This window comes from Leptosomus discolor, chromosome 12, assembly GCF_034619465.1.
Source record: "Leptosomus discolor isolate bLepDis1 chromosome 12, bLepDis1.hap2, whole genome shotgun sequence".
In the NCBI taxonomy this organism is placed as follows: Eukaryota; Metazoa; Chordata; class Aves; order Leptosomiformes; family Leptosomidae; genus Leptosomus; species Leptosomus discolor.
In genome coordinates this window covers 16,507,139-16,529,773 of record NC_141402.1, presented here as the reverse complement: position 1 = coordinate 16,529,773, position 22,635 = coordinate 16,507,139, and the positions used below count along the sequence as shown (strand labels likewise).

At 42.8% G+C, this 22,635-nt stretch overlaps 1 protein-coding gene across 1 annotated transcript in view; it reads right to left on the bottom strand.

Annotated features, from left to right (window-relative positions):
• The window catches only part of SLC17A6 (solute carrier family 17 member 6), a 31,473-nt gene extending 23,176 nt beyond the window's left edge, over positions 1 to 8,297 (bottom strand). The window contains exons 1-3 of the mRNA XM_086472065.1: positions 8,212 to 8,297; positions 5,059 to 5,311; positions 3,867 to 3,985 (exon numbers count right to left, since the gene is read on the bottom strand). Of these exons, the coding sequence (XP_086328191.1) occupies positions 3,867 to 3,985; positions 5,059 to 5,311; positions 8,212 to 8,297 (458 nt within the window). The remainder of the gene's footprint in view (positions 1 to 3,866; positions 3,986 to 5,058; positions 5,312 to 8,211) is intronic.
• Between the last annotated feature and the right edge of the window lie 14,338 nt (positions 8,298 to 22,635).

The window sequence follows — 22,635 nt, the reverse complement described above, 5'->3', positions numbered from 1 at the left end:
TGCCCCAGCAGGCTCAAAAGCTCTGAATCATAGCCGATTTTCTCTTGATAAAGGTAGTTACAGAAACATCTCTACAGGGACTATGAATTCTACTCCCAGTGTACCCCAGCCTGGGGAGAAGGGCAGTCTTTTCAGTGTAAGGCTGTACCTACATTCAAATAGGAGAAGTAACCTAGATTAGTCACAAACCTGGATGTCCATGTGACAAGATGCCTTCTCTAAACTACCAGAGCCTGCTCAATACTATCTGCTATCACCATGTCACACCTAGTTGGTGACAAGGTGAATTGTTCATTGTTCGTTGAGAACTTAACCCTGAGAAAAGGTATAGCTGTGATAAACCCTACCCATGGGACTCCACAATGCGCTTCCCTTGCTCCCCTGGTCTACTGTAGTCCCTTGCATAGTGCTTTCGTACCAGCGTCTTCCAGAGGCAGATCCTCCTCTGAGAGAAGAGGTCTCTAGCCTCTTGTGGCAAAAGGGAATCCTCTTCTATTTTCACACACCACTCGAGGGATGCAAATTTAAAGCTTCACTGATTGCAAATGAGGAAGCACCTGAGGCCTAATACATGCCTTTTGAAAAATTACGTTGTCTTGCAATGTACTGAAGGTTCCCCATTCCTACAGGAGTCAACAGAGGTTGAAAGTGTTCAGGAACACTGACCTTTGTGACACACTAGCCGAACTTCTACTGAGCACCTGAGAGGGAAATGCTCAGGGGATGTGCTGTTTCTGAATGTTCTCTGGAATTTTTTATCAGAGTTGTGTTTGACCTTGTTGATACTACAGCATTGTAAATACACCTCTTTTAAATAAAGCATTTTTCTCCATATTGGGCTGAAAATACTCTGTAACAGAAAATTCTCAGTGATGCAATATGACAGAAATGGAGACCCAAGCTATCAAGTGCAAATTCCTGAGAAACTCCATTTACTACTTGTAAATCTGTAAATCACTAAGTCTGATCTGTCAGAAGTAAGAGGGAGCTATGCACGATCAGAGCAGTGGGTCAAGGCAGAACACAATAATGGTGCAGCAGCAGCCCAGAGTTCTACAATTAGCAGAGGATCTCAGTAAAATGGTACCCATTGACAGACTCAGCTGAAGAAAATGTTAGAGAGTTCAGACCCCAGAGTTGCTAATTCCTGACTGGCAGTAAGCATTTTAAAACAGGGTCAGAATCAAAATGGAGGGTTTCGGCCCAGTTTGAAATTAATCCATTGTGTGTAGAAAGGTTTTCTTGATACCACAGGAGGGTCATTTCTTTCATGTGTTTTACCTTAGAGAAACTTTTGAATTCTGTCAACCCAATCTCTATAATTGGATGCTAGACTGAATCTTAATGTCAAGCAAACTCAGTGCCGTACACTCAGCAACTCCCTGTCAATAACAAATTAAGCTCTCAAAGGACACCTTGACCTCCTCCCAGTGTCCTTCTTTGACGCTCTTAGCAGCTGGGAGTCAGTCTTTCACTCATTCTATCTTTTCCATGCAATCGTTATCTCCTTCCCATTCCAGGGAATGAAACTTTTGAAAATGTCCCCTTTTCCTGAGCTCAAGACTCAGTTTCTCACACATCATCTTGATTCTGGTGATGCTATTCTAGAGTCTATTATTTTTTATGTAGAACATATCTGAACTTCATTTTCCTGTATAAATCCAGACTTGCTCTGAATGCAAAGGAAACCATTGACATGACAAAGATATTCAGTGAGGTTTGCTAAAAAAAAAAAAAAAAGTTACTTGGCTGTCACTCACCCCAGTGTGAAGGGACCAGTTGTGGCTATAGCACGAGACACGTAAGTCAGCAGAGACTTCTATAGTAGATCACAATATTTTGTTGGTGCTGTAGGCCTCTAGGCCTGCAAACTCGCTTGTCTGACTTTTTCTGATGTGGTTTCTTGGTAAGGGTGTGGACATCAAGGCTTGCACCCTATTTTGGGTGCCACTCCACCCTACAGTCATCCTGTTCATTTCAGGTTGAATGTGTAGGTGTCAAAATCTCTTTGTACATTCAAGAACTAACTTGTATTTTCACCTCCTTGTTCCAACCACTACACCTAACCACGCCACTCAGCATTCTGTTCTCTGCCATTTTTTTTTCTACAAACTAAATACAAATCACAGCCACAATCCATATTTTATTATTTGCAATTACTGGCATGTATGTTATAGCTAGTTCCTTAATTAAATCTGTGATTTACATAGTCATTTGCATTGTGTTGGAGTTGTCTGCGAAGCTTTCACAATAGTGCTAACTAACCACTAATCTGTGAAAATCAATGAGTTAAAATACACCCAGGCTAATAACTGGAACTAGTCTTCATTTACTGTTGTAAAGGTAAATGTTTGTGACAAGGAGGAAAATTTGATTCACATATGCCAGGTTGTGTGTTTCTACTGCTGAGTTTTCCTGGGAATGTCCCTGCCATTGTCTTGCAAATCTTTGTAGTTGCACCAGTTTAAATGTGGATTGATTCAAATGACTTCACTGCTGTTGCTCGGGTGAATGAAGACAGGTTTTTGATTCTCCAAGTCGAATTATAGACTGTGTAAAGATGCAAAAATACTCGAAGAATGAAGGATAAGTACCCTTTAACTGGCTCTTAATTGTTATTTGAAATAGCCTTTTACATTTCTGAACCATTGTCAGAAAGATGGCACTTGTAAACGGACAGGCAATGGATACTTCAGTTTAATAAATGTATTGTGGTTTAGTTGCTTTAAAAGGAGGGATATTAGGGTTATCTCAGTTACAGAGCATGTCTCCATTAGCGAATACTCATTATTTTTAATGTAGATCTCTGTCTAAATAGTATTTACCTTGGAGAAAGCATTTGTACCATAGCTCCCCTCTCTCCTTCCCCTCTTTCTCAAACACACACAAGTAAGCTTGATCACCAGGCGAAGCCTCTCTGCCTATCCAGGCCTACCTTTGATGTTGCACGCTCCTGAGAAGAGTTAAAGGTATATATTGATGATTTTAGTATCCATTTGCACTTACTTTGTTACTGTTTGGAAGAGTGGCACTAGGACCTTTGCTGCTTCTGCAAACGGTGAGCCTATGGCATTAAGCATGGATGTGAAAGCCTCATGTGTCTTGAATACTCAGTGGATCTAATTAACAGGTAGAATCGCACCCTGGGTGCTTGAAAAACTGCCAGACACCATAGAAACGAGTCCTTAAGTCCCTGCACCATCTGCACTTTCTTTTCACTGTGGAAGTCTCATTGAAACATGTTTTTCGACCATTCTAAAATCATTTCTGCATTAATGGAAAATTCTTGCTGATGGTTTTCGTTTTCATTAAAATAAAAATCATAAAATTATAAAATTACTTCGTTCAATCATGGGGAAAAAATCTCTCAAGCTTTGATGAAATAATGAATTTTTGAATTTGCCTCTGAATAGGGTTTGTGTGAATATCATTGCCACAACCTCCTTAAATCACGTATTAAAGGAAAACGAAACCGACACGAGATAAGCTCCGCAAGACCAGCAGGTGGTCTGAAGATAGGTGATCCGCGCATCAGCCCACCCGCGTTTCCAGACTTCGTGCAACTGTCCCTTTCCAACGCGACGGCCTTTGAACCGGGGGTGGGTTGCGGCAGGGGTGCAGGGGAGCCCCGGCTGCGGCCGGCCGGGCCGTCCTGCCGTGCCCCTGCTCCGGGAGGGCGGTCAGTGTCTCCCCCCGCCGTCCTGCCGTGCCCCTGCTCCGGGGGGGGGCGGTCAGTGTCTCCCCCCGCCGTCCTGCCGTGCCCCGGCTCCGGGGGTCAGTGTCTCCCCCCGCCGCCGAACCGCGCTCCCCGGCCGCCTCCCGTTTGGACTCGGACGGGACCCTCGGGCTATTGAGGCCGCCGTTACCTGTTCGCTGCCAGCCGGGACGAGATATACCCGCCGGGGATTTGGGTGATTATGTATCCCCAGAAGAAAGAGCCGTGGATCATGCCGACCGTTTCAGGATCCCAATTAAACTTCGCTTTCTTCCAACGCAAGGGACCGGGAGAGAAGGAGAGAAAGAGAAGAGGAAGGCTGTAATCGTGCCAGACTAAAGCGTTCACCCCAGTAATTTCAGACCGGACAGTCGAGGGGGAGTTTCTACCGCCGGCGGCGGCACTTGTCGGCGGGGGACAGGGACAAGGACGCGGGGCGCCGGGCAAACGCTCCAGATCAATAACAGGCAACATCGATCCAGTAACAGCGATAAAACCAGCACCGTCCGTGGGCCACGCGAGGGGCAGGCTGGCTCATGGGTGACCGGAGCCCCCTCGGCCGGGTCAGGGTCGGCGGCGTCGGGCTGGGGCAGCGCAGACCCGGAGACCCGCCGGGACCCGCGGGACCTCCCGGCTGCGGCGGCAGCGCCCCGGGGCGGCTCTGCCGGGCTGGCAGACACGGCGCGGCGCGGCCGGGGGGACGGAAGGTCCTCTGTCCTCCCTGCCCGACGGCCGCGGCTGTAAGCACCTACCTCTTGCCTGTGCCCGGCGTAAGCTATAGGGGTTGCTTTGTCCCCAAACTTGTGTGTTTAACACCCGTCCGTATTGAGCATTCACCACGTTCTGCGCTAGAACTCGCTTTAAAACGGGTCTTATTTAGCGCCTTTTATCAACGTAAGTTCTTTCACGCCGGTGTTTTCAAACATTCCCGCACAAACTCCCCGCCTCCGTTACAGCGCTGGCAGTCGCTTGCCCGGCGCCCTCCGTCCCCTGTCCCCTGCATTTATATAACCAGGTACCTGCTTTTGTTAAGGGTGTGTGCAAAAGGGGGGGGGGGGAAATAATGAATCTGCCCGCAAATTAATACCATAAAACGGCTTTGGGCTGGGAACCGAAAAGGAAAACCAGGAATAATCGGTAGAAATTGTTTCTCCTTCAGGAATGGGGTTTCCGTGCTCCAAGGGGCGGCGGCGGGGCCGGGCGGTGCGAGGGGGGGCGGCGGGACCGGGAAGAGCCGCGGACCGAAGCGGGGGCGAAAGGGTCCGACCCCGTCTCGCCTGGGCTAAAGGTGACCTGGGAGTTGTACTGGGAGGACACGGGATTTACGAGGGAAATGTTCCCACCTCTTTAATAATTTTTCCTCCTCTGTGTATGGTGCTGTTATTGACCATATCCACTATGGCCACTCCCAGGTTACATCGGATCCCGAAGGAAATGCAGAATCCCAGTCCACTCATGATGGCAATGATGTACCTCCGGGGCAGCCCGAAGCAGGTACAGTCGCACAGTGGGGCTTTCTTCTCGGGCATTTCCACGGGCTTTCCATCTTCCGTCAGCTCGATGGTGTCCCCGGGCTTCTGCCTCTTCTCTAGGACTCTGCCCGACACAAGAAGGGAAAGTCAAGCCCTGGCCGCCGGGGTGCTACTGAAGGCTTAAATTCACCGCTCCCCCCGCCCCTTTGGCTTGGTTTGGATTGATTTGAGGATTTATTCCTTCTTTTTCACTCACCTTCAATTGTTCTTTAGCAATGACCTGTGGGAGTCACGATTAGTCATCCCCAGCTCCCCCCGCCACCCCGCCGCAGAAGCCCAGGGAGGAGCTCTAGCTGAGAATTGCTCATCTATCATTAAAGACTTCTGCTTAAATATGTAGGACGCATTAAGAAGACATCATCTGTAACCACTGCAGAGGCGCCATGTTGGGTAGCCCAAGAAGCATAGTATGGAAACCGAAACAGTCTTTTGGAGAAGGTTTTCTCCCCTCCTTGCTGAATTAGAAACACCAAGGGGGATGATCTTGGTGTGCATCTCGCTTCAGGTCTGGGAACAAAAGAAATATTAACAGACGGGGAGAGGGGGGCGATATTGCTCCTTATTTTAGGTTTGCAAAATGGCTGTCACATGCAGTGGAAGAAAACATGACTGTCTTTAGAGAACTGGCATCTCCGGAGAAGTCTTTCCAAAGGGTCTGCTCAGCTACACGTTGTGAGCGTGTGATGGCTCAGCAGGTTTAACATTCCCAGACCATCTTTAAGCTCGATCTCATTGCCCCCACCCCCTGGTTTTTACACGAGAACACAATCTCCTAGAAAACAATGTGCAGGAATCTGAAGGGGAATGGTTGCTTGCAGCTATTTTGAAGCAACAGAAAAATACTGAAAAAACCCCACCAACCACCTTGCCATCCACGAAAGGTGACTTAGAACATTTCATTTTATTTCTTCTTTGGTGGAAAAGCTTTAAAAACGCCGTGTCGGTAGTGAGAAAGATCGGATTTATCGAGCAAACGTCCCATGATGAATCTCTTAATCTTCTTTTGTAGTTAATGAGATATTTAAAAGACAGGAAAACTAACTGCTTCCATCCCAGCTCTGTCGTCTTGAGGACCGAATATGTGACCATTTCCCGACACTCAGGACTCTCCTACCACTGTTCTAGGAGTGTTTTCTCACGCCAGAAATTCTCCTCGGAGGAGTATCTCTTTGAGGTTAATTCATCCGGCTAATGGGGCAGTAACAATTAGCAGAATAAGGCTCAAAAGGTTCTCCGTGTTTTGGAGAAAATACAGGTATTTTCTACAATAGCTATCCAGTTGAAATTCTCCCGATTTTTCTCTGCTGGGAGAACTATTTCCATGCTTAAAGAAATGTCTTGAAGTTGTGAATAAAATAAAACACCTTGGGTTTATGTTCAAAATTCATTCGTGCGAATAAAGGATGATGTAGAAATGTTTTCTCCCTGAATGGGCTTCTTGTCTTCGGGAAGACACTAGAAATCGATGTGTAAGGGACAGGAAAACTATTTTAATTGTAAGAATCGGAAACAAAACACTTCAGTCCTGTGCGCTGAAAAAGATTAGTAAAACGCGCATTTGTTAATCAAGAGGGGAGTTCAAACGGAGTTTTGCTGAAAAATATAAACACCGTTTCTCCATTATTCACTGTGTGACTATATGAAAAGCAGTAGGCTTGATCATTTTATTTGTATGTTGTAGAGTCGTTTAGGGCGAAAAAAGATGTTTATTTCCTTAATTATCTTTTAAGTAGTTATTCTGGATTATCAATATTTCTTTTTCTTTTTTTTTTTTTTTTTCTGATGGTTGAAAATTACACTTTAATATGAGCAAGAACTGTAGGATATTTACTGTGTTGTTAATGGATTTGGTTTTGCTTTTGGTTTTTCAAAGCTGTACCCGCCCTACTAAAATGGAAATCTTAATTCCGTCTTTATCACTTCACTGATATATCCCCTTTCCTGAAAATGGCAGCAGAAGTTGTGACTCATGCTGTGGAACAGCCTTGTGCCTGTGCCCAAGACTGCCGCATAGGTATGGAAAAAAGAGTTTTACGTGACCTACCCTAGGCAGATAAATCCGCAGTTACCTTTAATCTGTAATTCGGAAAAACAAAACAAAACAAAACAAAACAAAACAAAACAAAACAAACAACTTCGGGGTAATTTTTAGCAGAGGGAACAATCGAAAATAGATTGGAATTTCACAGACTATTCTCAAGCGTCCTGGAGGTCACTCAAGTCGCCAGAGGACCTCGATGTGTCAACTTTAGTGCATACACTTTCTAGGTATGGGAGAATTTGGGCTTGTTTATCTGTGTGTACAGGGCTCAAAGACGGTAGAAATGTTCTGTACACACAGAAACATACTGTTGAGTGATGCTTTTGAGTTTAGCAATTGCAGTTGTGTATTACTTGTAAGACAAGTGGATGCTTCTCAAGGCAGACGGATAAATAATTAAACACATCCCTCTATATGTTTCAGCTTCAGGAGAAAAAAAAATCGTTCGGATATAAATTATTTATATATGTCCATGTTTATCTTCCTCTGACGATGAATTACACAAGGGATGAGACTAATCGAAACCAGGAAAGATTATTATTATTATTATTATTATTTTTAATGATTGGTAAGGGCAGGGGGAAAGATCCATTGCAAAATTAACACGGAACAAAAATACAGGAAGATGCTCTCTCCTGATTATGATTTCAAGATGGGATCCTGATTTTGTGGGAGAAAGATGGGGTAATCTTTCGCTATATATTTACTGACACCATCTACGAATCAGATAGAGAAGTTCCGAGGGTGCCATATTGAGAAGCTTCAGCACTAGTTTCCAGGATCCAGATTATATCAGCAGTATCTCAGCAGCTCCCAGCCCCTCCACCTCCCCAAAACATTCGACCTGCTTCAGCAGCTGGCGGTTTAGAAAATCTTCCAATTATTTCTAGGAAGCAGAGTCCTATAAGAGATCTCAGTCTTACCTGTAGAGTTGACCAAGAGATTTTCCAGCAAAATTCTTCAATCCCTCCTTGCCAGGGGTCAAAATCCTTTGTTTTACCGACTCCATTCCTGCAGGGGTGCTCGCTGGATTCTGCTCTGCTCTGGGTAGGGCACTGCTACGAGCAACGATGGTTCATATTGGTTTAATCTCTTAACTTTTCCCCCTCATTAAATGGCTATCAGTGCACCTCCGGGTAAAAGGAGAGTGAGAGAAAGCGTGCGCGCGTGTGTGTGTGTGTGAGAGAGAGGGAGAGGGGGAGACGGCGTGCGGAGCCGGGGGGGGGGGGGAGAGGGCGAGGGCGAGGGAGCGCGCCTGTGTGCGGCAGCGAGCGGGGACTCTGAGCGCGCTGCAGGCAGCCCCCGGGTTTCCCGGCAGCGCGGAGTTGCCGGGCACGGTCAGAAACTCTTCTCGGCCTTGCAGGGTTCCGCGGCGGAGGGTAGAGGCAGTGCCATGCCCGGCTGGGAGGGGACGGAGATCCCTTTGCGGGAGCGTTTCAGAGCAATCTCGGCTTGGCGCTGGCGGTGTCCCCGGCTGTAGAGCCGGAGGGGGAGGGGTGCGCTTCGCCGCCGTGGGCAGAGCGCTGCGGAGCACCCCCGCGCCCCGGCGCCGCCGGCTCTGTCCCTCGGACGGCCCGGCGGCCTGCCGCGCCCGCGCTGCCCCCGCCCGCCCACCCGCGCACCGCTGCTCGCCGCGCGGCCGCGCAGGTCGCGCCCCGAGGCGGCGGCGAGCGGCACCCTCCGGGCGCCTCTCCCCCCTTCAGCACCGCGGACAGCGCCGCGCCCCTCCCTCAGCACCGCGGACAGCGCCGCGCCGCGGAGAGCCGCGCCCGCGGGGCCCGGCGGGGCCGTCACCGCCCCCCGCCGCGGGGCCGGCCCGAGGCCGCGGGCTGTGCCGCCCGCCGGGGCCAGCCGCGCCGAGCCGGCGGTGCCGCTCGCGTGGGGAAGGGACACGGCCTTCACCCTGCTGGGGAACGGGGCGTTAGATGCTGCTCTGGCTGGGGACAGACGGCGCCTGTGCTGAAGGTGCGGTGGTCTCTACAGCCGTATTGACTCACACCGCTCGTTTGGTACCGTGTTAGGCAGGTGCTGGTGACGGCTTTCTCTTAAGCGTTTAACGCTTTCCATTGCTTTTGTGTCCTCTGCTTTCACGCCTCTGAGCAGGCCAGCGTAACGTTTAGACTCCATTTGTGGTGTTTACAGCACTGGAATGAGCCGGACACATTCTGAACGGAATTAGTTTTCTTTCCAGAATCTAGTAGTAATTTTCTGCCTTTAATCACGTTGAAATAGATTGAAGATGCAAAACGTAGTATTTCATTCGAAGTCATAACCATCCGATTTCTCTTAGGCTTCATGCTAACCTTAAAGTTTCTGTATATTGGTTAATAACAAAACATAATGTATAACTTGTGCTCTAAACAAAGCCTTCTAAAATTATTAAGCTCCTTCACTTGCTTAGTTGGTGCCAAAATGTAAACAGCATATTTTAAAAGTAAGATTCCCTGATGAAAACGTGTGTTGTAGCCGCAATATCCTAAAAGCAACTGCTCTTTGGATTTATGTAAGTATTTTTTCCTGATGTTGCCCTCTGGTGGAGGGCTAATGAAGTTTTACAGCAGCAAAGCACGTTTATACAAGACCAATTATTTTGATATTGAAACTCCCCTAATGACTAATCCGCGTAGAATTCCAATATTTCTTTTCAAAGTTGTAAAAGAACTACAAAGTACTAGAGTAAAAAATAAATTAAAACTTTATGTAATTGGAATGTTGCTAATTAGCGTCATAACACAGAGCTGATTTCTAAATCACGGTAGGTATTGAATGGGGTTTTCAGCACAGGTTTCAGCACAGCATTCTCACTACCATCATGCTGCTGAAAGGATTTTTCCCAGTACGTGCAAAGCTGCACAGTTATATAAGCCAGTCTTCCTCGTGTTGCACGGCTCCAGTGTGCCGTTGCAGATGCTCGAAAGAAACCCGTATTAATAGATTTTCCTGAGGGGCAGCAAGAACAGGAATTGTTTAGCAGGGATGAAATGGAACTGGATTCTGTAACGCAAGCCTTTCAGTTACTGAGTACTTTTCTGAGCTGGAATTCGAGACTGTAAAGTCTGCAGGACAAGGGTGCTTTGTTTATTTGCACACTGTGTACAAGGAGCTCTGGCCCTTTTTTTAGAAGGCTCAGCACTGGCCTGGCTTTGATGCTGTGGCTACTAAGTAGCAGCAATAATTATTAGCAAAATAACAGCATTTAATAAGTAAGTGATGACTGATTTGGGAAACATAAGTAATTTATTGTAGTGCACAAAAATGAATTTAAAGGCCAGATGAGACATTCCTGGGTGTAGAATCCTACTAGAGGAGAATTAGTTTGTCCTTAATTGGATAAAATATGCAAAATAGCAAATAACCCTGGTATAGTAAAATGCTGTAGTGACTAGGCTGCTGCTGTAGCCATCTAGAGTAGAAGTTTTGTGTCTATCACATATTATATCCGGACATTACCAAGTCACATTTGATCAAACTCACCCGTTTTCATTTCACATGAGGCACCAATAAGAGCAGTAGAAAGATAACGTCATTAGTGTTATGAAATACGTACAGACTTTATTAACATTATATATTAGTTATTTAACCTTGATAGAATAAGCTGTTTCTAGGATAAATAACACATAACATTAATATATGTTATCAAAATTGTTATCAATAATTATTGCTATAATGAACAGACACACTGCTGTCACAAAAGGCCTAATTCAAACTCCAATGAAATCACTGGGAGTTCTTTCCACTGGTGTCAGCGGCTGGTGAAATACGACATTATGCAGAAAATTCAGGTCCAGCTATCATTGCTAGATGTTCACATATTGACCAGAAGGAAAGAGTTTCAGCTAAAAGTCACACAGTGACAAATTCAGTTCTGACAAAGCTCTAAGAATATCTGTGGGATGATGTGGTACGATGCAGGATGCTGCAGATGCCTGCAGTTTTTCACACAGAGCGGAAAGCTTATTGTTTAATCTTGAAATCTTGTAAGTAAACACAGCTCTTTTGGCCTGATAAGATTTTTTTTTATTTATTTTGCTTACATGAAAGCTAAAGGATTGAGTCCTTACCTGCCCTTTTGTTTCTATAAATGACTCCTTTTTACAGGTTTCTGATAGAGCTAATTCAACAAGTTAATTGAAAGAGATGAAGAAGTACAGACGTGGTTCTTCGCTCAGTTTTTCTTGTTGCTATATGTCTAATCTCAAAATTTTCTACAATAACCCTCAGAATAGTGTCTAAATACAGTGTAATTCTTTTAGAGGAATACAAAGGCAACACACCAATATATATTTCTCTTCTCTAAGTTTTAGTCTTGCTGAAGCAAACTACACCCTAAGCTAAAATTTTCATCAGTGATGAACACCGGTGATTGAAAAATAGGAATTATTTCAATTCCATTGTTATCCTCATCTTTCCTGCTGATACACTGCAATATGAATTAGCTCTTTCCCGAGTGTCATGCCTACAGGGCTTATAAATTAAAACATATTTTATGATCCATTTTGAAAAATAATCATATATGTGCTACTTTAAATTCATATAATCATACAGATAAAATTTAAGAGATTTTGTTTTCCCCAGCTACTCGAAGGTGACAAAATACTGCTCTTAATAAAACAGTATCATCTTCAGAAATAAATTATGTGCTTAAAATCTTAATTATGCCATTAAATGCATGTCTGTAACACAGAGTCATTTGGGACTAAGGATAGCATAAACATGCCTCAAAAATCTTGATCTAATTCTCACTCCTATTTATGGTAGCTGCCCACTGAATCCAGTGGAATTTGATGTCACCTTAAGAACAAAGCAATTTTTTACCTTCTTTGGGACTATGGAACTGCAAAGTCTGAAAACAATGCCAAAATAATCATCTTGCTTGTCGGGCCACAAGGGAGAAGGCTGTCTGGAAGAAGCAACAGCTTTGTAAACTCTTTTTCAGTAAGTTATTTATTGAAAATAAATATTCACTATTTTAAAAAATTATTGAAATAAAGTCTTGTGCTGAGCCCTTGACTGAAGAGGCAGAAAAGGGGGACAAAGAGATTGTTAAACCCAGGAAATTTCTCTCCCTGAAAGTTTGTGAGGGTGACCCCCTAGAACAACCTAGGTGGGCTTTTGTTTTATCCTCCAGTGTCATGACGATTCACAGCAAGAACTGGACAAGTCTCTTGAAAAATTAACACAATCGAGCAATTTGTGGCTTTAGATTTAGTTGTAGTGTCCATGTGTTGACACGTTAAAGATGTGTCTGTGATGAATCCTGCACTCCAACCTGTGAAGATTCCTGAATCCCAGCTAAAACTACATGAAATTGGTTTGTCAATACTTTGTAGATGATTTTGCCTTTTGCAGTTACGTTCAGCTGTGACTAAACATACATTTTATGAAACAGCCTTGCTCTTTTTTGTGCATAGAATGCCAGACCTAGGTTATGTGCACAGTGGGGTTGTTATGTCCGTTGAGAAGTGTACTACACAGTGGTGTTGAAAGGAGTAGCTGTAATGTGCTGTAACACTAGAAGTTCACAGAATTTCTTTCTGTTTCCTCCTGGTCTGTGTCATTTATATCTTGAATGATATTTTAATTTCCTGAACTGTGGGCCGGGTTGGTAATTTATATGCTATAAAACAAACATGGCAGAAGTTGAACGCTTGGATCAGATCTTGGCTCTGTGTCTCTACAACAGCGTGAAGACTGTTTATCTCTCTTGTTTTGTGTTCCAAAGAGAACAGGCTTGAGCTGGAACAGGCTAAAGAATGCATGTGTCTGGCAGAACATACACATTCGCACCGAAGGTCTCTGTCAACAAGCTCATGCTTCTTGGAAATAGAAATCTGGAACTTTGGGCCAAGATCACAGGGACAAATCTAGCAGGAAGCTGGTTGCAGAGGCAAACTAAACCATGACTGTGGATTTTGTCAAGCAAATTTGTGTAGCTTTTCCATTACTCCAGCTCAGTGTGATGTATGACAGCTTAGGGCTTGTAAATTGGGCTACTCTCTTTCAGATGCCCCCATTCAGTTGCTAGAACATTATTACATTGCTTTGCCAATTGCCTAATAAGCACAAAACCCGATACATAATAGAGGATAGAAGTTGCACACTAATTTCTGATTTTAAGCTGAACTGGAGGTAATTTGCCCAGAAATCTCTGCACTAACATAGGTGACGAAATACTCTGATGACTTGCTAAAAAACCCAGTATCTGGAAAGTTGCTATTGCTTTCTAGAAGGTAACAATGGTCATTTTAACAAAGAAAAAAAAGCATGAATGTCTCTGAAAGCTGCACTTTTTTTGTATTAAGGAATATCTTGGTTTTAAGCATATGAATTTGTAGTGTTAATTCCAATGGCAATGCCTACCTTTCAATGTAATCCAAGGTGTCTTTGGCTCGTGTAGCAGGGCAGGTTCATTATCGTGTCGAAGCTGGTGCTTCAGCCCTCTGGTGGTAAAAGCCACTAAGGCACTAGAAGTGCAGTCAGTTTTTATGTTCTACTTAGTACAGCTGATTTCACTGCGAAAAAAACCCCGACACACTGGGTGATTTGCATTTGCCATATATGACTACTCCGTGGCTAGAAATTTTCCTGTTACATTACATAAAGATTTATTTATTTCCTCCATCCTCCTTTTCCTGTCTAAAATCTAGTTTGTTTTAATATTAGCAACTAGATAAAAAAAAAAATCTGATAAAAATCCACCCAGTGGCAAATGCCTTTTAAATCACAAAAGCAATGAACTTTGTATTAAAAATATCTCTTTTTTTTGGTATATCTGTTGAGAAATTTGACAATATCAAATATATTTTTCCTAAAAGTAAATGGAGGTGCTTATCTTCTTCCCAGACATTACAGGAACATCTGTTCCTTTGAATTCCTGTACTGCTCCATGAGTTAAATGCAAAGGATCCCAAAGGACTTCAAGCCATCTGTCATGTTACACAGACAGAAATGCACCTAGCTCTGGGGGTGAGCCGGCGTAACAATTCTCTTAGTACACAAGAAAGCTGTGCAACACTTGGTGAGTGGGATGCAATTACCCACAATGAAATGTAGCCAAGGACTGCAGCATATTATCCTGTATTTTATTAATATGATGGTTAATGACCTTTTATATCATTAATCTATCATTATTTTATTTTTCCATGATGTCCATCATTGGACTGTTTAACAGCTTAAGTAAGGCTTTTATGAAAAGTCAGTTTGGTCTGAGTGATAGTCGGGGCATGAGAAACCTTGAGGGTAATGTACAGATTGAAGACTGTATTATGGTGCCTTTTCATTGCTAGAGTTAGAAAATCAGAATCAGATTTTCTACGGCTGCAGGAGTCCTTTCTTTTCTGTTGACTTGTCTCTTAATGTTATTTTAAAATGTATTAAGTTTGGGGAGGAATTTCTGTTGATTCAGATCACAGGTTGCATTGATTTGAACAGCACTTAAATCTATTATAGACATTCATTTGCTAGGAAAACGGTTAAAGAGATACCAAAGGTAACTTCAGATACATCAATTGATCAGGACACTATCCCTGGTGGTGAAAAACAACCCAACACAACTCATAATAGATATTTGGAACATAGTTGTGCTCAGCACAACAGGGAACTGACATCTGAGTTTGCAGGCAGACTCTTGGACTACAGTGCTGGGTCTGGGATTGATATCACAGCCTGAATTTGTCATTCATTTTTTCCGTGCCTCAGGTTTTTTTGGTTATGGAAGAGGGAGAATAATCCTTCTTTAGAACAAATACTGATTTGTCAATAGACTAAATTAAACCAGAACACATAAAGTGCTGTGTAGGAAGAATGTATGGGGAGCCTGTTACATGTAAAGCCATTTTTCTAAGGAGAAATACATACATAAAATTGTAATTAGCAATCTATATCCACAAAGTACAATTTGCTAGGATACAGACAGCCAACACATTTTGTCTTCACCACTAGGCCCGGCCAGAACAAGTTCCAGTGATCTAAGGACACTTGTGCATTTTCAACTGCTTTACCATAGCTTTTCTATATAGAAGGATACTGAGACAGTGTGTATAACTGTATCAAAATATAAATAAGGAGGAAGCATGTGTCTAGTTGATGTTTTGGGTTACTGGAGTCTGTAGAAAATTATTCTCATGCCTTCCCAAGAAAGATCCATGTTTTTCACTGAGGGAGGCTTCCCTTCACCCCATATTTCCTTCTTTAGTTTTATTTCTTGACAAGCTGACAACCATCACATAAAGTCACAACTGAATGTAGTCACATTTCATCTCTTAAATTTCCTTGGAATCAGCCTAACAGAATTGTCTCCAATCTGGATCCAAAATAGGAAAATAACCTGGCGGGGGGGGTGGTGGTGTGTGTTCTTATGTCATAGGTTTGCATCTGCATCAGAAAACACTAATCCAAGCTAGCAATGCCAGCGTATCCTCAAGTGACTAATATTTTAACCAAAAGATTCCCATCATTTTATTCATAACATAAAATCAAATATTGCTTGTTCTATGAGCATCAGAATGGATGCATCTGGCTCCCTGAGGCTTCCTGTTTTCAGTAACCCCAGTTTTCTGCTTCCCCCTCCTCACACCAGGCCCTGGTCAGGATCTATGAGAACTCCAGCCCTCCCTTGCATGTTCCCTAATGCTTTCCTGTCAGCATCCTTAGTTCCTGTCATGTCATCAGCATGCCTTTTCCCTCTCCCTCATCGTGTCTCTTTTATTTTTCTTCACAAAACTGATTTTGGTAAACTATTTTTCTGAAAATTGTACGGAACGCTTACCTCTGGCACTTTTAAGTTTCTGGCAAATTTGATCGAAATAGGTTCAAAAGTGATTACGAAGGGGAACGGACACGCACACAAAAAAGTGTAAGTCTCATTTCATTAGAAAACAGAACTGAAACAACCAGTGTTAGATGTTGTTGTGTTTTGTTGATCTCACATTTCATTAATAGCAGAAGTTGTCTTTGATATTAGTTACCTTTTGAGAAACAATTACTCTGCTTTCCATAAACCACAAAGGTCTCACCTCTTTTTTGCAATAAATACTGAAGAAGTGCTAGATACCTTCTTTGGGGAACAGGTCCATGGGTTTGAAGGCAGAAAACTCCAAATACTCTTTTTCTTACCACAAGACTACAAAAGGTTTTGAGGGAATCTGAGCACAGAACCATTATTCCTGTTGATTTGTTGAATACATAAGATGTTCCTTCTCCCCCGGAAACATTAGAGCAGCACATAATTCAAGATGACAGGAAAACGTCTGCTTTATTTTAGGGCACTGCTAATGAGCTCAATGGTGATTACGCTGTGTTCCACAAGATTGGGATATCACACAGCTAGCTTTAGGCCAAAGCACTTGACTCATCCATTTCAAAATACCTGTGATCTCTAAATGTAACTAAAAATATCAAGCTCTCAGTTCAGATTCCTTTTCTAAATGTCACAGGGAACACCCTCAAACTTAGGCTTCATGCGCATTTCATTTTATAATCTGGTGTTTAAGTGTAAATATTTTATATCTATTTTTACTTATTGTTTGTTATAAATAAACCATCACAGATCTGGTGGATTAACTATTTGATTCCACTAGAGGAAGCTGTGTCTCCAAATGCGTTGTGTAGTGCCAGGGAGTGATACCACCTTTGACAGCTACACTACAGTGGCACTGCTCTGGCATGATTAGGCTCTACAGGCACAAACTGAAATGAGTGGAGTCCTTCTGGACCCTTATTTAGCACCTTCATTTTACATATAGATACACCAGACTAAGAACAGGCACATGCACGCATTCAAGAGCGTGGTTCTGAGTCACTTCCAAGTCTGCCCTTCACCTTCCTTCCCAGGTTTCTCTGGGAGTAGTTAGCCACCACTTCAAATGTTCTGAGGAATGCCTCTGGCAGACTCAGCCCCATCTGGCTCAAACTGAGCCCATTGATCCCTGTGTGACTCAGTCTCTGTGTGACCAGTTCTGATGTCTTTAGCTATTCCAGGGTTTCTCCTACAGGGGAGGTGAATTTTAATTACATGTTTAGTGGTTTATTTACAAGACTTGAAGGTCAAACAGGTCAAAAGACTCATGCTGAACCTTCAGCCCTTACCAGGCCCAGAGTTTCTTTGTCTGTCTCTTAAGTTGGCATTTTTATCATGAAAGCCAGGACAAGCTTTTCTGTCTTTTGGTTTTCAGCCCAACAGCCCTCAGCTTAACAGCTGACATCTATCAGGCCTTCACCATGGACTTTTACTGCGTTACGTCTGATTATTACAACTCATTCTGTAGTTGAGGCACTTTCTGTCTCCCCTTGTGGCAAACATGTTCTGGCTGCTTCCCTTTCCTATCCAAAGGGCACTGTTTTATGGGCAGTCCTTAACAGTTTTGGTTTTTTTTTTTCACAGCTGGAGAAGCAATCAGGTTTACTGTTAGTGCTATCTCTCTATGCTGTGGTGTGTGATCTACGAATCCCACTCTGTTTGCCAAAGCCAAATACTGAAGTGTAGATAGAAAGGTTTTGTAAGGCAATGCTACATATTCTCTGCTTTAATGCTACAGAAATTTCTCAATCCATTAGAAAAATAACAACTTAAAGGAGGAAAAAGACAAATGTCAAAGTCTCTGCTTGGGCTGTATACCTACCTAACGCAGCAGGAGGCATGTCTCTGCAGAATATCAAGGAAGGAATTCAGGATTTGGCCTGCTGTATGAAACTAACTTTAATGTGCACATTGCATTTTACCCATGGTCTATCTTTAGCTGAGAACCCTTCCATACACAGTTTCACATCCTTTACACTCTTCTTTCAGAAGTGATGCCAGTTCCTCAAAATTTGTCTTACCATTTGGTTGTTCTCAAGCCCTGTTGAAGAATACGTATTTCTTAGATATTAAGCCTGATTTATCCATAAAAAACCATGCATTACACTACAGCCAAGCAAAGATCAAGACTGAGATGTAAGTATGTAAGAAAAGGTAGGCTACGAGCACAGTTCTATTGCTGTTTGCCAGATGTCCTGAGATCACACCCTGGGGGTTGCAGCTAGGTAATTAATTTCTGCAACACATAACTTGTTAAATTTAGTTGTTTGTTTTCTTGTTCTCTCTCACTTAATATTTTCCTACAGTTTCAAACTGTAGGTCTTACTTTATATATAATTCCAATAAAATCACTGGGGCTATTTCCAGAGCAAAGGATTTTCTTAAGTAATCTGAATCATGCCATATGTTTTCTGTGCAGATCATTTTTTCCCCTTATCACGATACACTGACTTGTAAGTCAATAAGGAAGGTCCTAGTTGTACCTATTTTTGTGTTGTTGGGTTTTTTTTATTTTGTTTTGGAGTGACGCATGTGTTCGGTAATTGGTCTGAGACTGCCAATTCACTCACACCTACCATGTTGTTATATATTCCTTTTTTTTTCTGGATGCCTTCTGCTTTCTGAAGGGCTGAACACATCAGAAGCATTGCAAAGGCTAGCTTTTGTGGCCTTTGGAACAACAGTGTTCATGGCTGTTTTACTTTCTGTTAGGAATAATCATATAGTAATCAAACCTCTGAAATAAATACGTATCACCAAACTGAGTGGCTGGAAAGTAAGTAGTCCCTAAAAATCCATTCTGTCAGTCACATCTTCTTCACTTCCAAATTCTCCTTTACTACGAGGTCCCCATGGCTTATGGAAACACCTTTCCCTGGAAGTAGCTTATCTTTAATAACAATCTCCACTGAATCTATGAGTTCAATCAGTCTCATATTACTGACTCACTCTTGGTGAAATGAGTTGGTCTTCTGCTTTCCCAGACAAATTTCCTTGGCAGGCTGCCCATTTCTTTCCACTTATGACAAGAATATTAATCACTCCCTGAATGGTGCATGCTCCATCATCAGTGCACATCATAAATCATTGAAAGGTACTTTCGCATCTGGTTAACATTACACCTAAGGGCTTTGCCAGCACATGCTTTCCCGGTCTACACGGGCACCTTTCCTTCGCTCATGTCTTGTACCTTGACTAGTGTTCTCCAAAAGGCTTCATAAATCGGTTGCTTGTCTTTCAAAAGCTGCCCTATACTCTCCAGCACTTCTAGTAGACCTCAAAATGATCCTTATTAATCCTTCTTCACTAAAAGGATGGGTGACCAATCATACAGCCTGAAGGAGATGGGAAAATATGACCAATGAGGGAAAGACAGAGCAGGATTCTCTCTTGTCCATGTGGGGCACAGGGGAGGTCAGATAGTGTGAAAACCAGCCCAAGTTTCTCTACTCAATCTCAATCTCAAGGAATATGACCTTAAATACAGTAGGACTTTCTCACGAGTGCTAGCATTTTTGCAGGAAATCTCACAACAATTTGTGTTCTGGAATTGCTTTCCCATATCACACGCAGGTTATCAGTCTGAAAATTGACCACAACTAGGCCTTTTGTGGGGGTGAAGGGGGTTTCTGTTTCACATATATATTCCTTTTTTTCCAAAATACTCTATGCCTCATCTAACTTATTTCCCTGTAGTAGGGTAACAAGGAGTTTACAGATCCAGTGGTTCCCAATGTCTCTTTATCAGCAGAAGTGGGGTGGCAAATTTACAGGACAGCTGAATCACCTTGTCGAAGCTTTTTCTTAATTTAATCCTTGTTGTTTCACAAAAGGTTAGAGGAACATAAATAGGAAAAGATCACCTTCAAAACTAAAACAATTCTAAACAGTTGATCGTGTTGTTAAACATTTGGGCCCAATTCTTATACCCTTAAAAAACACTTGACTGAAGTGTAACTTCATTATTTTTTCTGCTAGTAACTACTCCAAGAGAAATCAGGCTCAGAAGTTCTTTGTTCTCTGCATCAGGAGAGAAGACTGAGTAAACTGAGCATGCGCAAGAACTTTTTTCTCCTTGTTTACATTCAAATTCCTGATACTTCTCAGAATTTTTATTTATGAATTGGCCTGAGATTAGTTGTCCAGCTAATATGAATACGCTACTAATCATACATAATCTGTCTGGTGTTATGGCCACATGACAACCCACACATGCAAGTAGTTGAAATGCAACTTGAATGTGGGAATTGGTAACTCAGTCCTGCAGAATAAGATAGAAGATCAAGAATCTCAAGAAGTAGAAAACTTTTTGCCTTTGATGATAACAAAAAATAATGAAAACCTCTATCCTTAAAATTTTAAAATATTCTCAAAAACATGCTTAACAGCTATTTAGAAAATTGTGCATGATTTAAAGTATTTTCAGTTTAAAAACTGTCCACATAGAAGGTTTTTTTTCATGAAAAATTCTATTTTAGAAAAATTGGGTTAACAACCAGGAAGTAAAACTAAGGAAATAATTTCATTTACCAAAAATGGTGGGTCAAAATGTGCTAACTCCTTTCACTGGCATTTTTAGTAGTACATGGGATGTATTAAAGCACTAAAAGAAATAAACAAACAAATCTTGAAGAAGAGGTCAGTTGTGAGTCTTTAAAAGACAATTTTGAAAGCATCATTTTTGTCAGGGTTTTAGTTTTTCTGCCAGCTCTGCTCATTGCCTACTTTGCTTCTTCAAAATCACAGAATATTCAGGGGTGGGGATTGACAATCGTGGTGCCTGAAGCCGTTTTTCATGATCCCTGAAGTTGCCTAAATTAGTAGTCTTCAGAATACAAGCATGAGTGTCACTATGTTTCCTACTTATATGGTGTAATCCCATCTTTGCTATTGATTCCAATGGCAGAAAAGTTTTCACTTCTTCAGCTAATGTCGTAGGAGGCTGGAGTTAGACTGGTTATACAGGTGCCCTCTGCTGCTGACTTTTCTGAGTCATGCTGTTACAAAATGAGGAGGCTACTCTGACAGCAACCTGTTCTCAAACATCCCCACCAGCTAAAAAGCAGAAGGATTGATCCAAGCATTTAGGCTGCATCCTGCCATCTTCAGAAAGTATCCACCCACCCGATGGGTTTCCTGGCAGGGGGCCACCAGGCTCTCAAAAAGATGCAAGTTTTTCTTCACAAGGGTTAAGGCAAACAAACGAAGGCAAAAATGATCAGAGTGTTTATTCCTGTTAAGAAATTTGTCAGCATCCTGATGCTGCGGAAGTTAACAGTAGCAAATGCTGAGGGGCAGCAAGCAGCCAGAAATTTCACAGCTCAGGAAAAGGGAGAGAGTTGGAGAGGTGAAGCTGGAAAGTACATAGATGCAACAAATAATGTTGTTGTTCGAACATATCTGAGCACTGACAACGGGGGCGACCTGCGCACTAGTCAGGGTAGTCGTGGTCCATACCAGGAGGCAAATCAGAACCCACCACTGTTTAACATTCTCAAGGATTTCAGTGGATGCATCAGGGCCAAATAGTGATCCATGCTCCAACACATGACAAAATAGATGCTACTGCGCTAGCAAACATGGTGAACTGTCCTGGTTACCTTGCAAAAAACATCTGAAAAGATACAGTGCAGCTGGCTCAAAAGAAAGGGAAGGGTTAGGAGCCACATGATTTCAGCTAAGACCAGGCTGCAAGGGAGAATCATGCTCTTGAGTTCAGCATTTCCCTGGAAGATGAAAATTCGGGTAACAGAGATGTTCAGTCAGCCCCACAGATAGCATGAAGAAAAGGTCCCTGGAAGGAGAGTCCTGTGAACAGTGTCCAAGATGGTGTCTGCATTTCCACAAAAGTCTGTCTCTGTTTTCTATCCAAGTGCAGAGACATAAAGCACGATGTTTCCACTTTACATGACAGACGTCTTCCTCCCTGCATTACAGTTAACATGAACATCTTGCGACTGCCTGTATCATTATCGCCAGTTCTGAGAAGACATTTATGGTGGGACTGTCTTCATTTCCTAGGTGTTTGACATTTTACTGACAAATCACTGCGGTCTGACCAAAGGCATTAAAATTGACAGAGAAATTCCTGCCTACTGCTTTGGATTGGCCCCATCAGACCACATCCAGGCCCAGCTGCTGTTCCAGAATGTTTTAAAAAGGAACAAAGAACATGTTCTTTGAAGACAATGATCCCATATCACTTGTTTTTCTTATGCTAAATAATATCCACCCTTTTGCAGGACAGAGGTTTAATTATAAAGTTTCAGAATGATGGAGAATTTTGTGCGTTGTGCGCCAAATATACGCCAAATAGTTGGCATTTATGGGAGAATGAAGAAACTCACCAAAGTAGCCTTATAGGAAGTTGTAATTGTCCTCTCCACAAAAGAAACTGAAGTTACCTTGCTCAGCATCTGCCTCATCCTCACCAGACACCCTGAGCTCTTTGGAAAAGTCCTTGCTCCTGTGACTGTCTTTGTGCCCAGGAATGAGTCAGGTCCCTGCAACAACAGACGCATGAATAAACCATTGATGAGTGGTGTGTGCG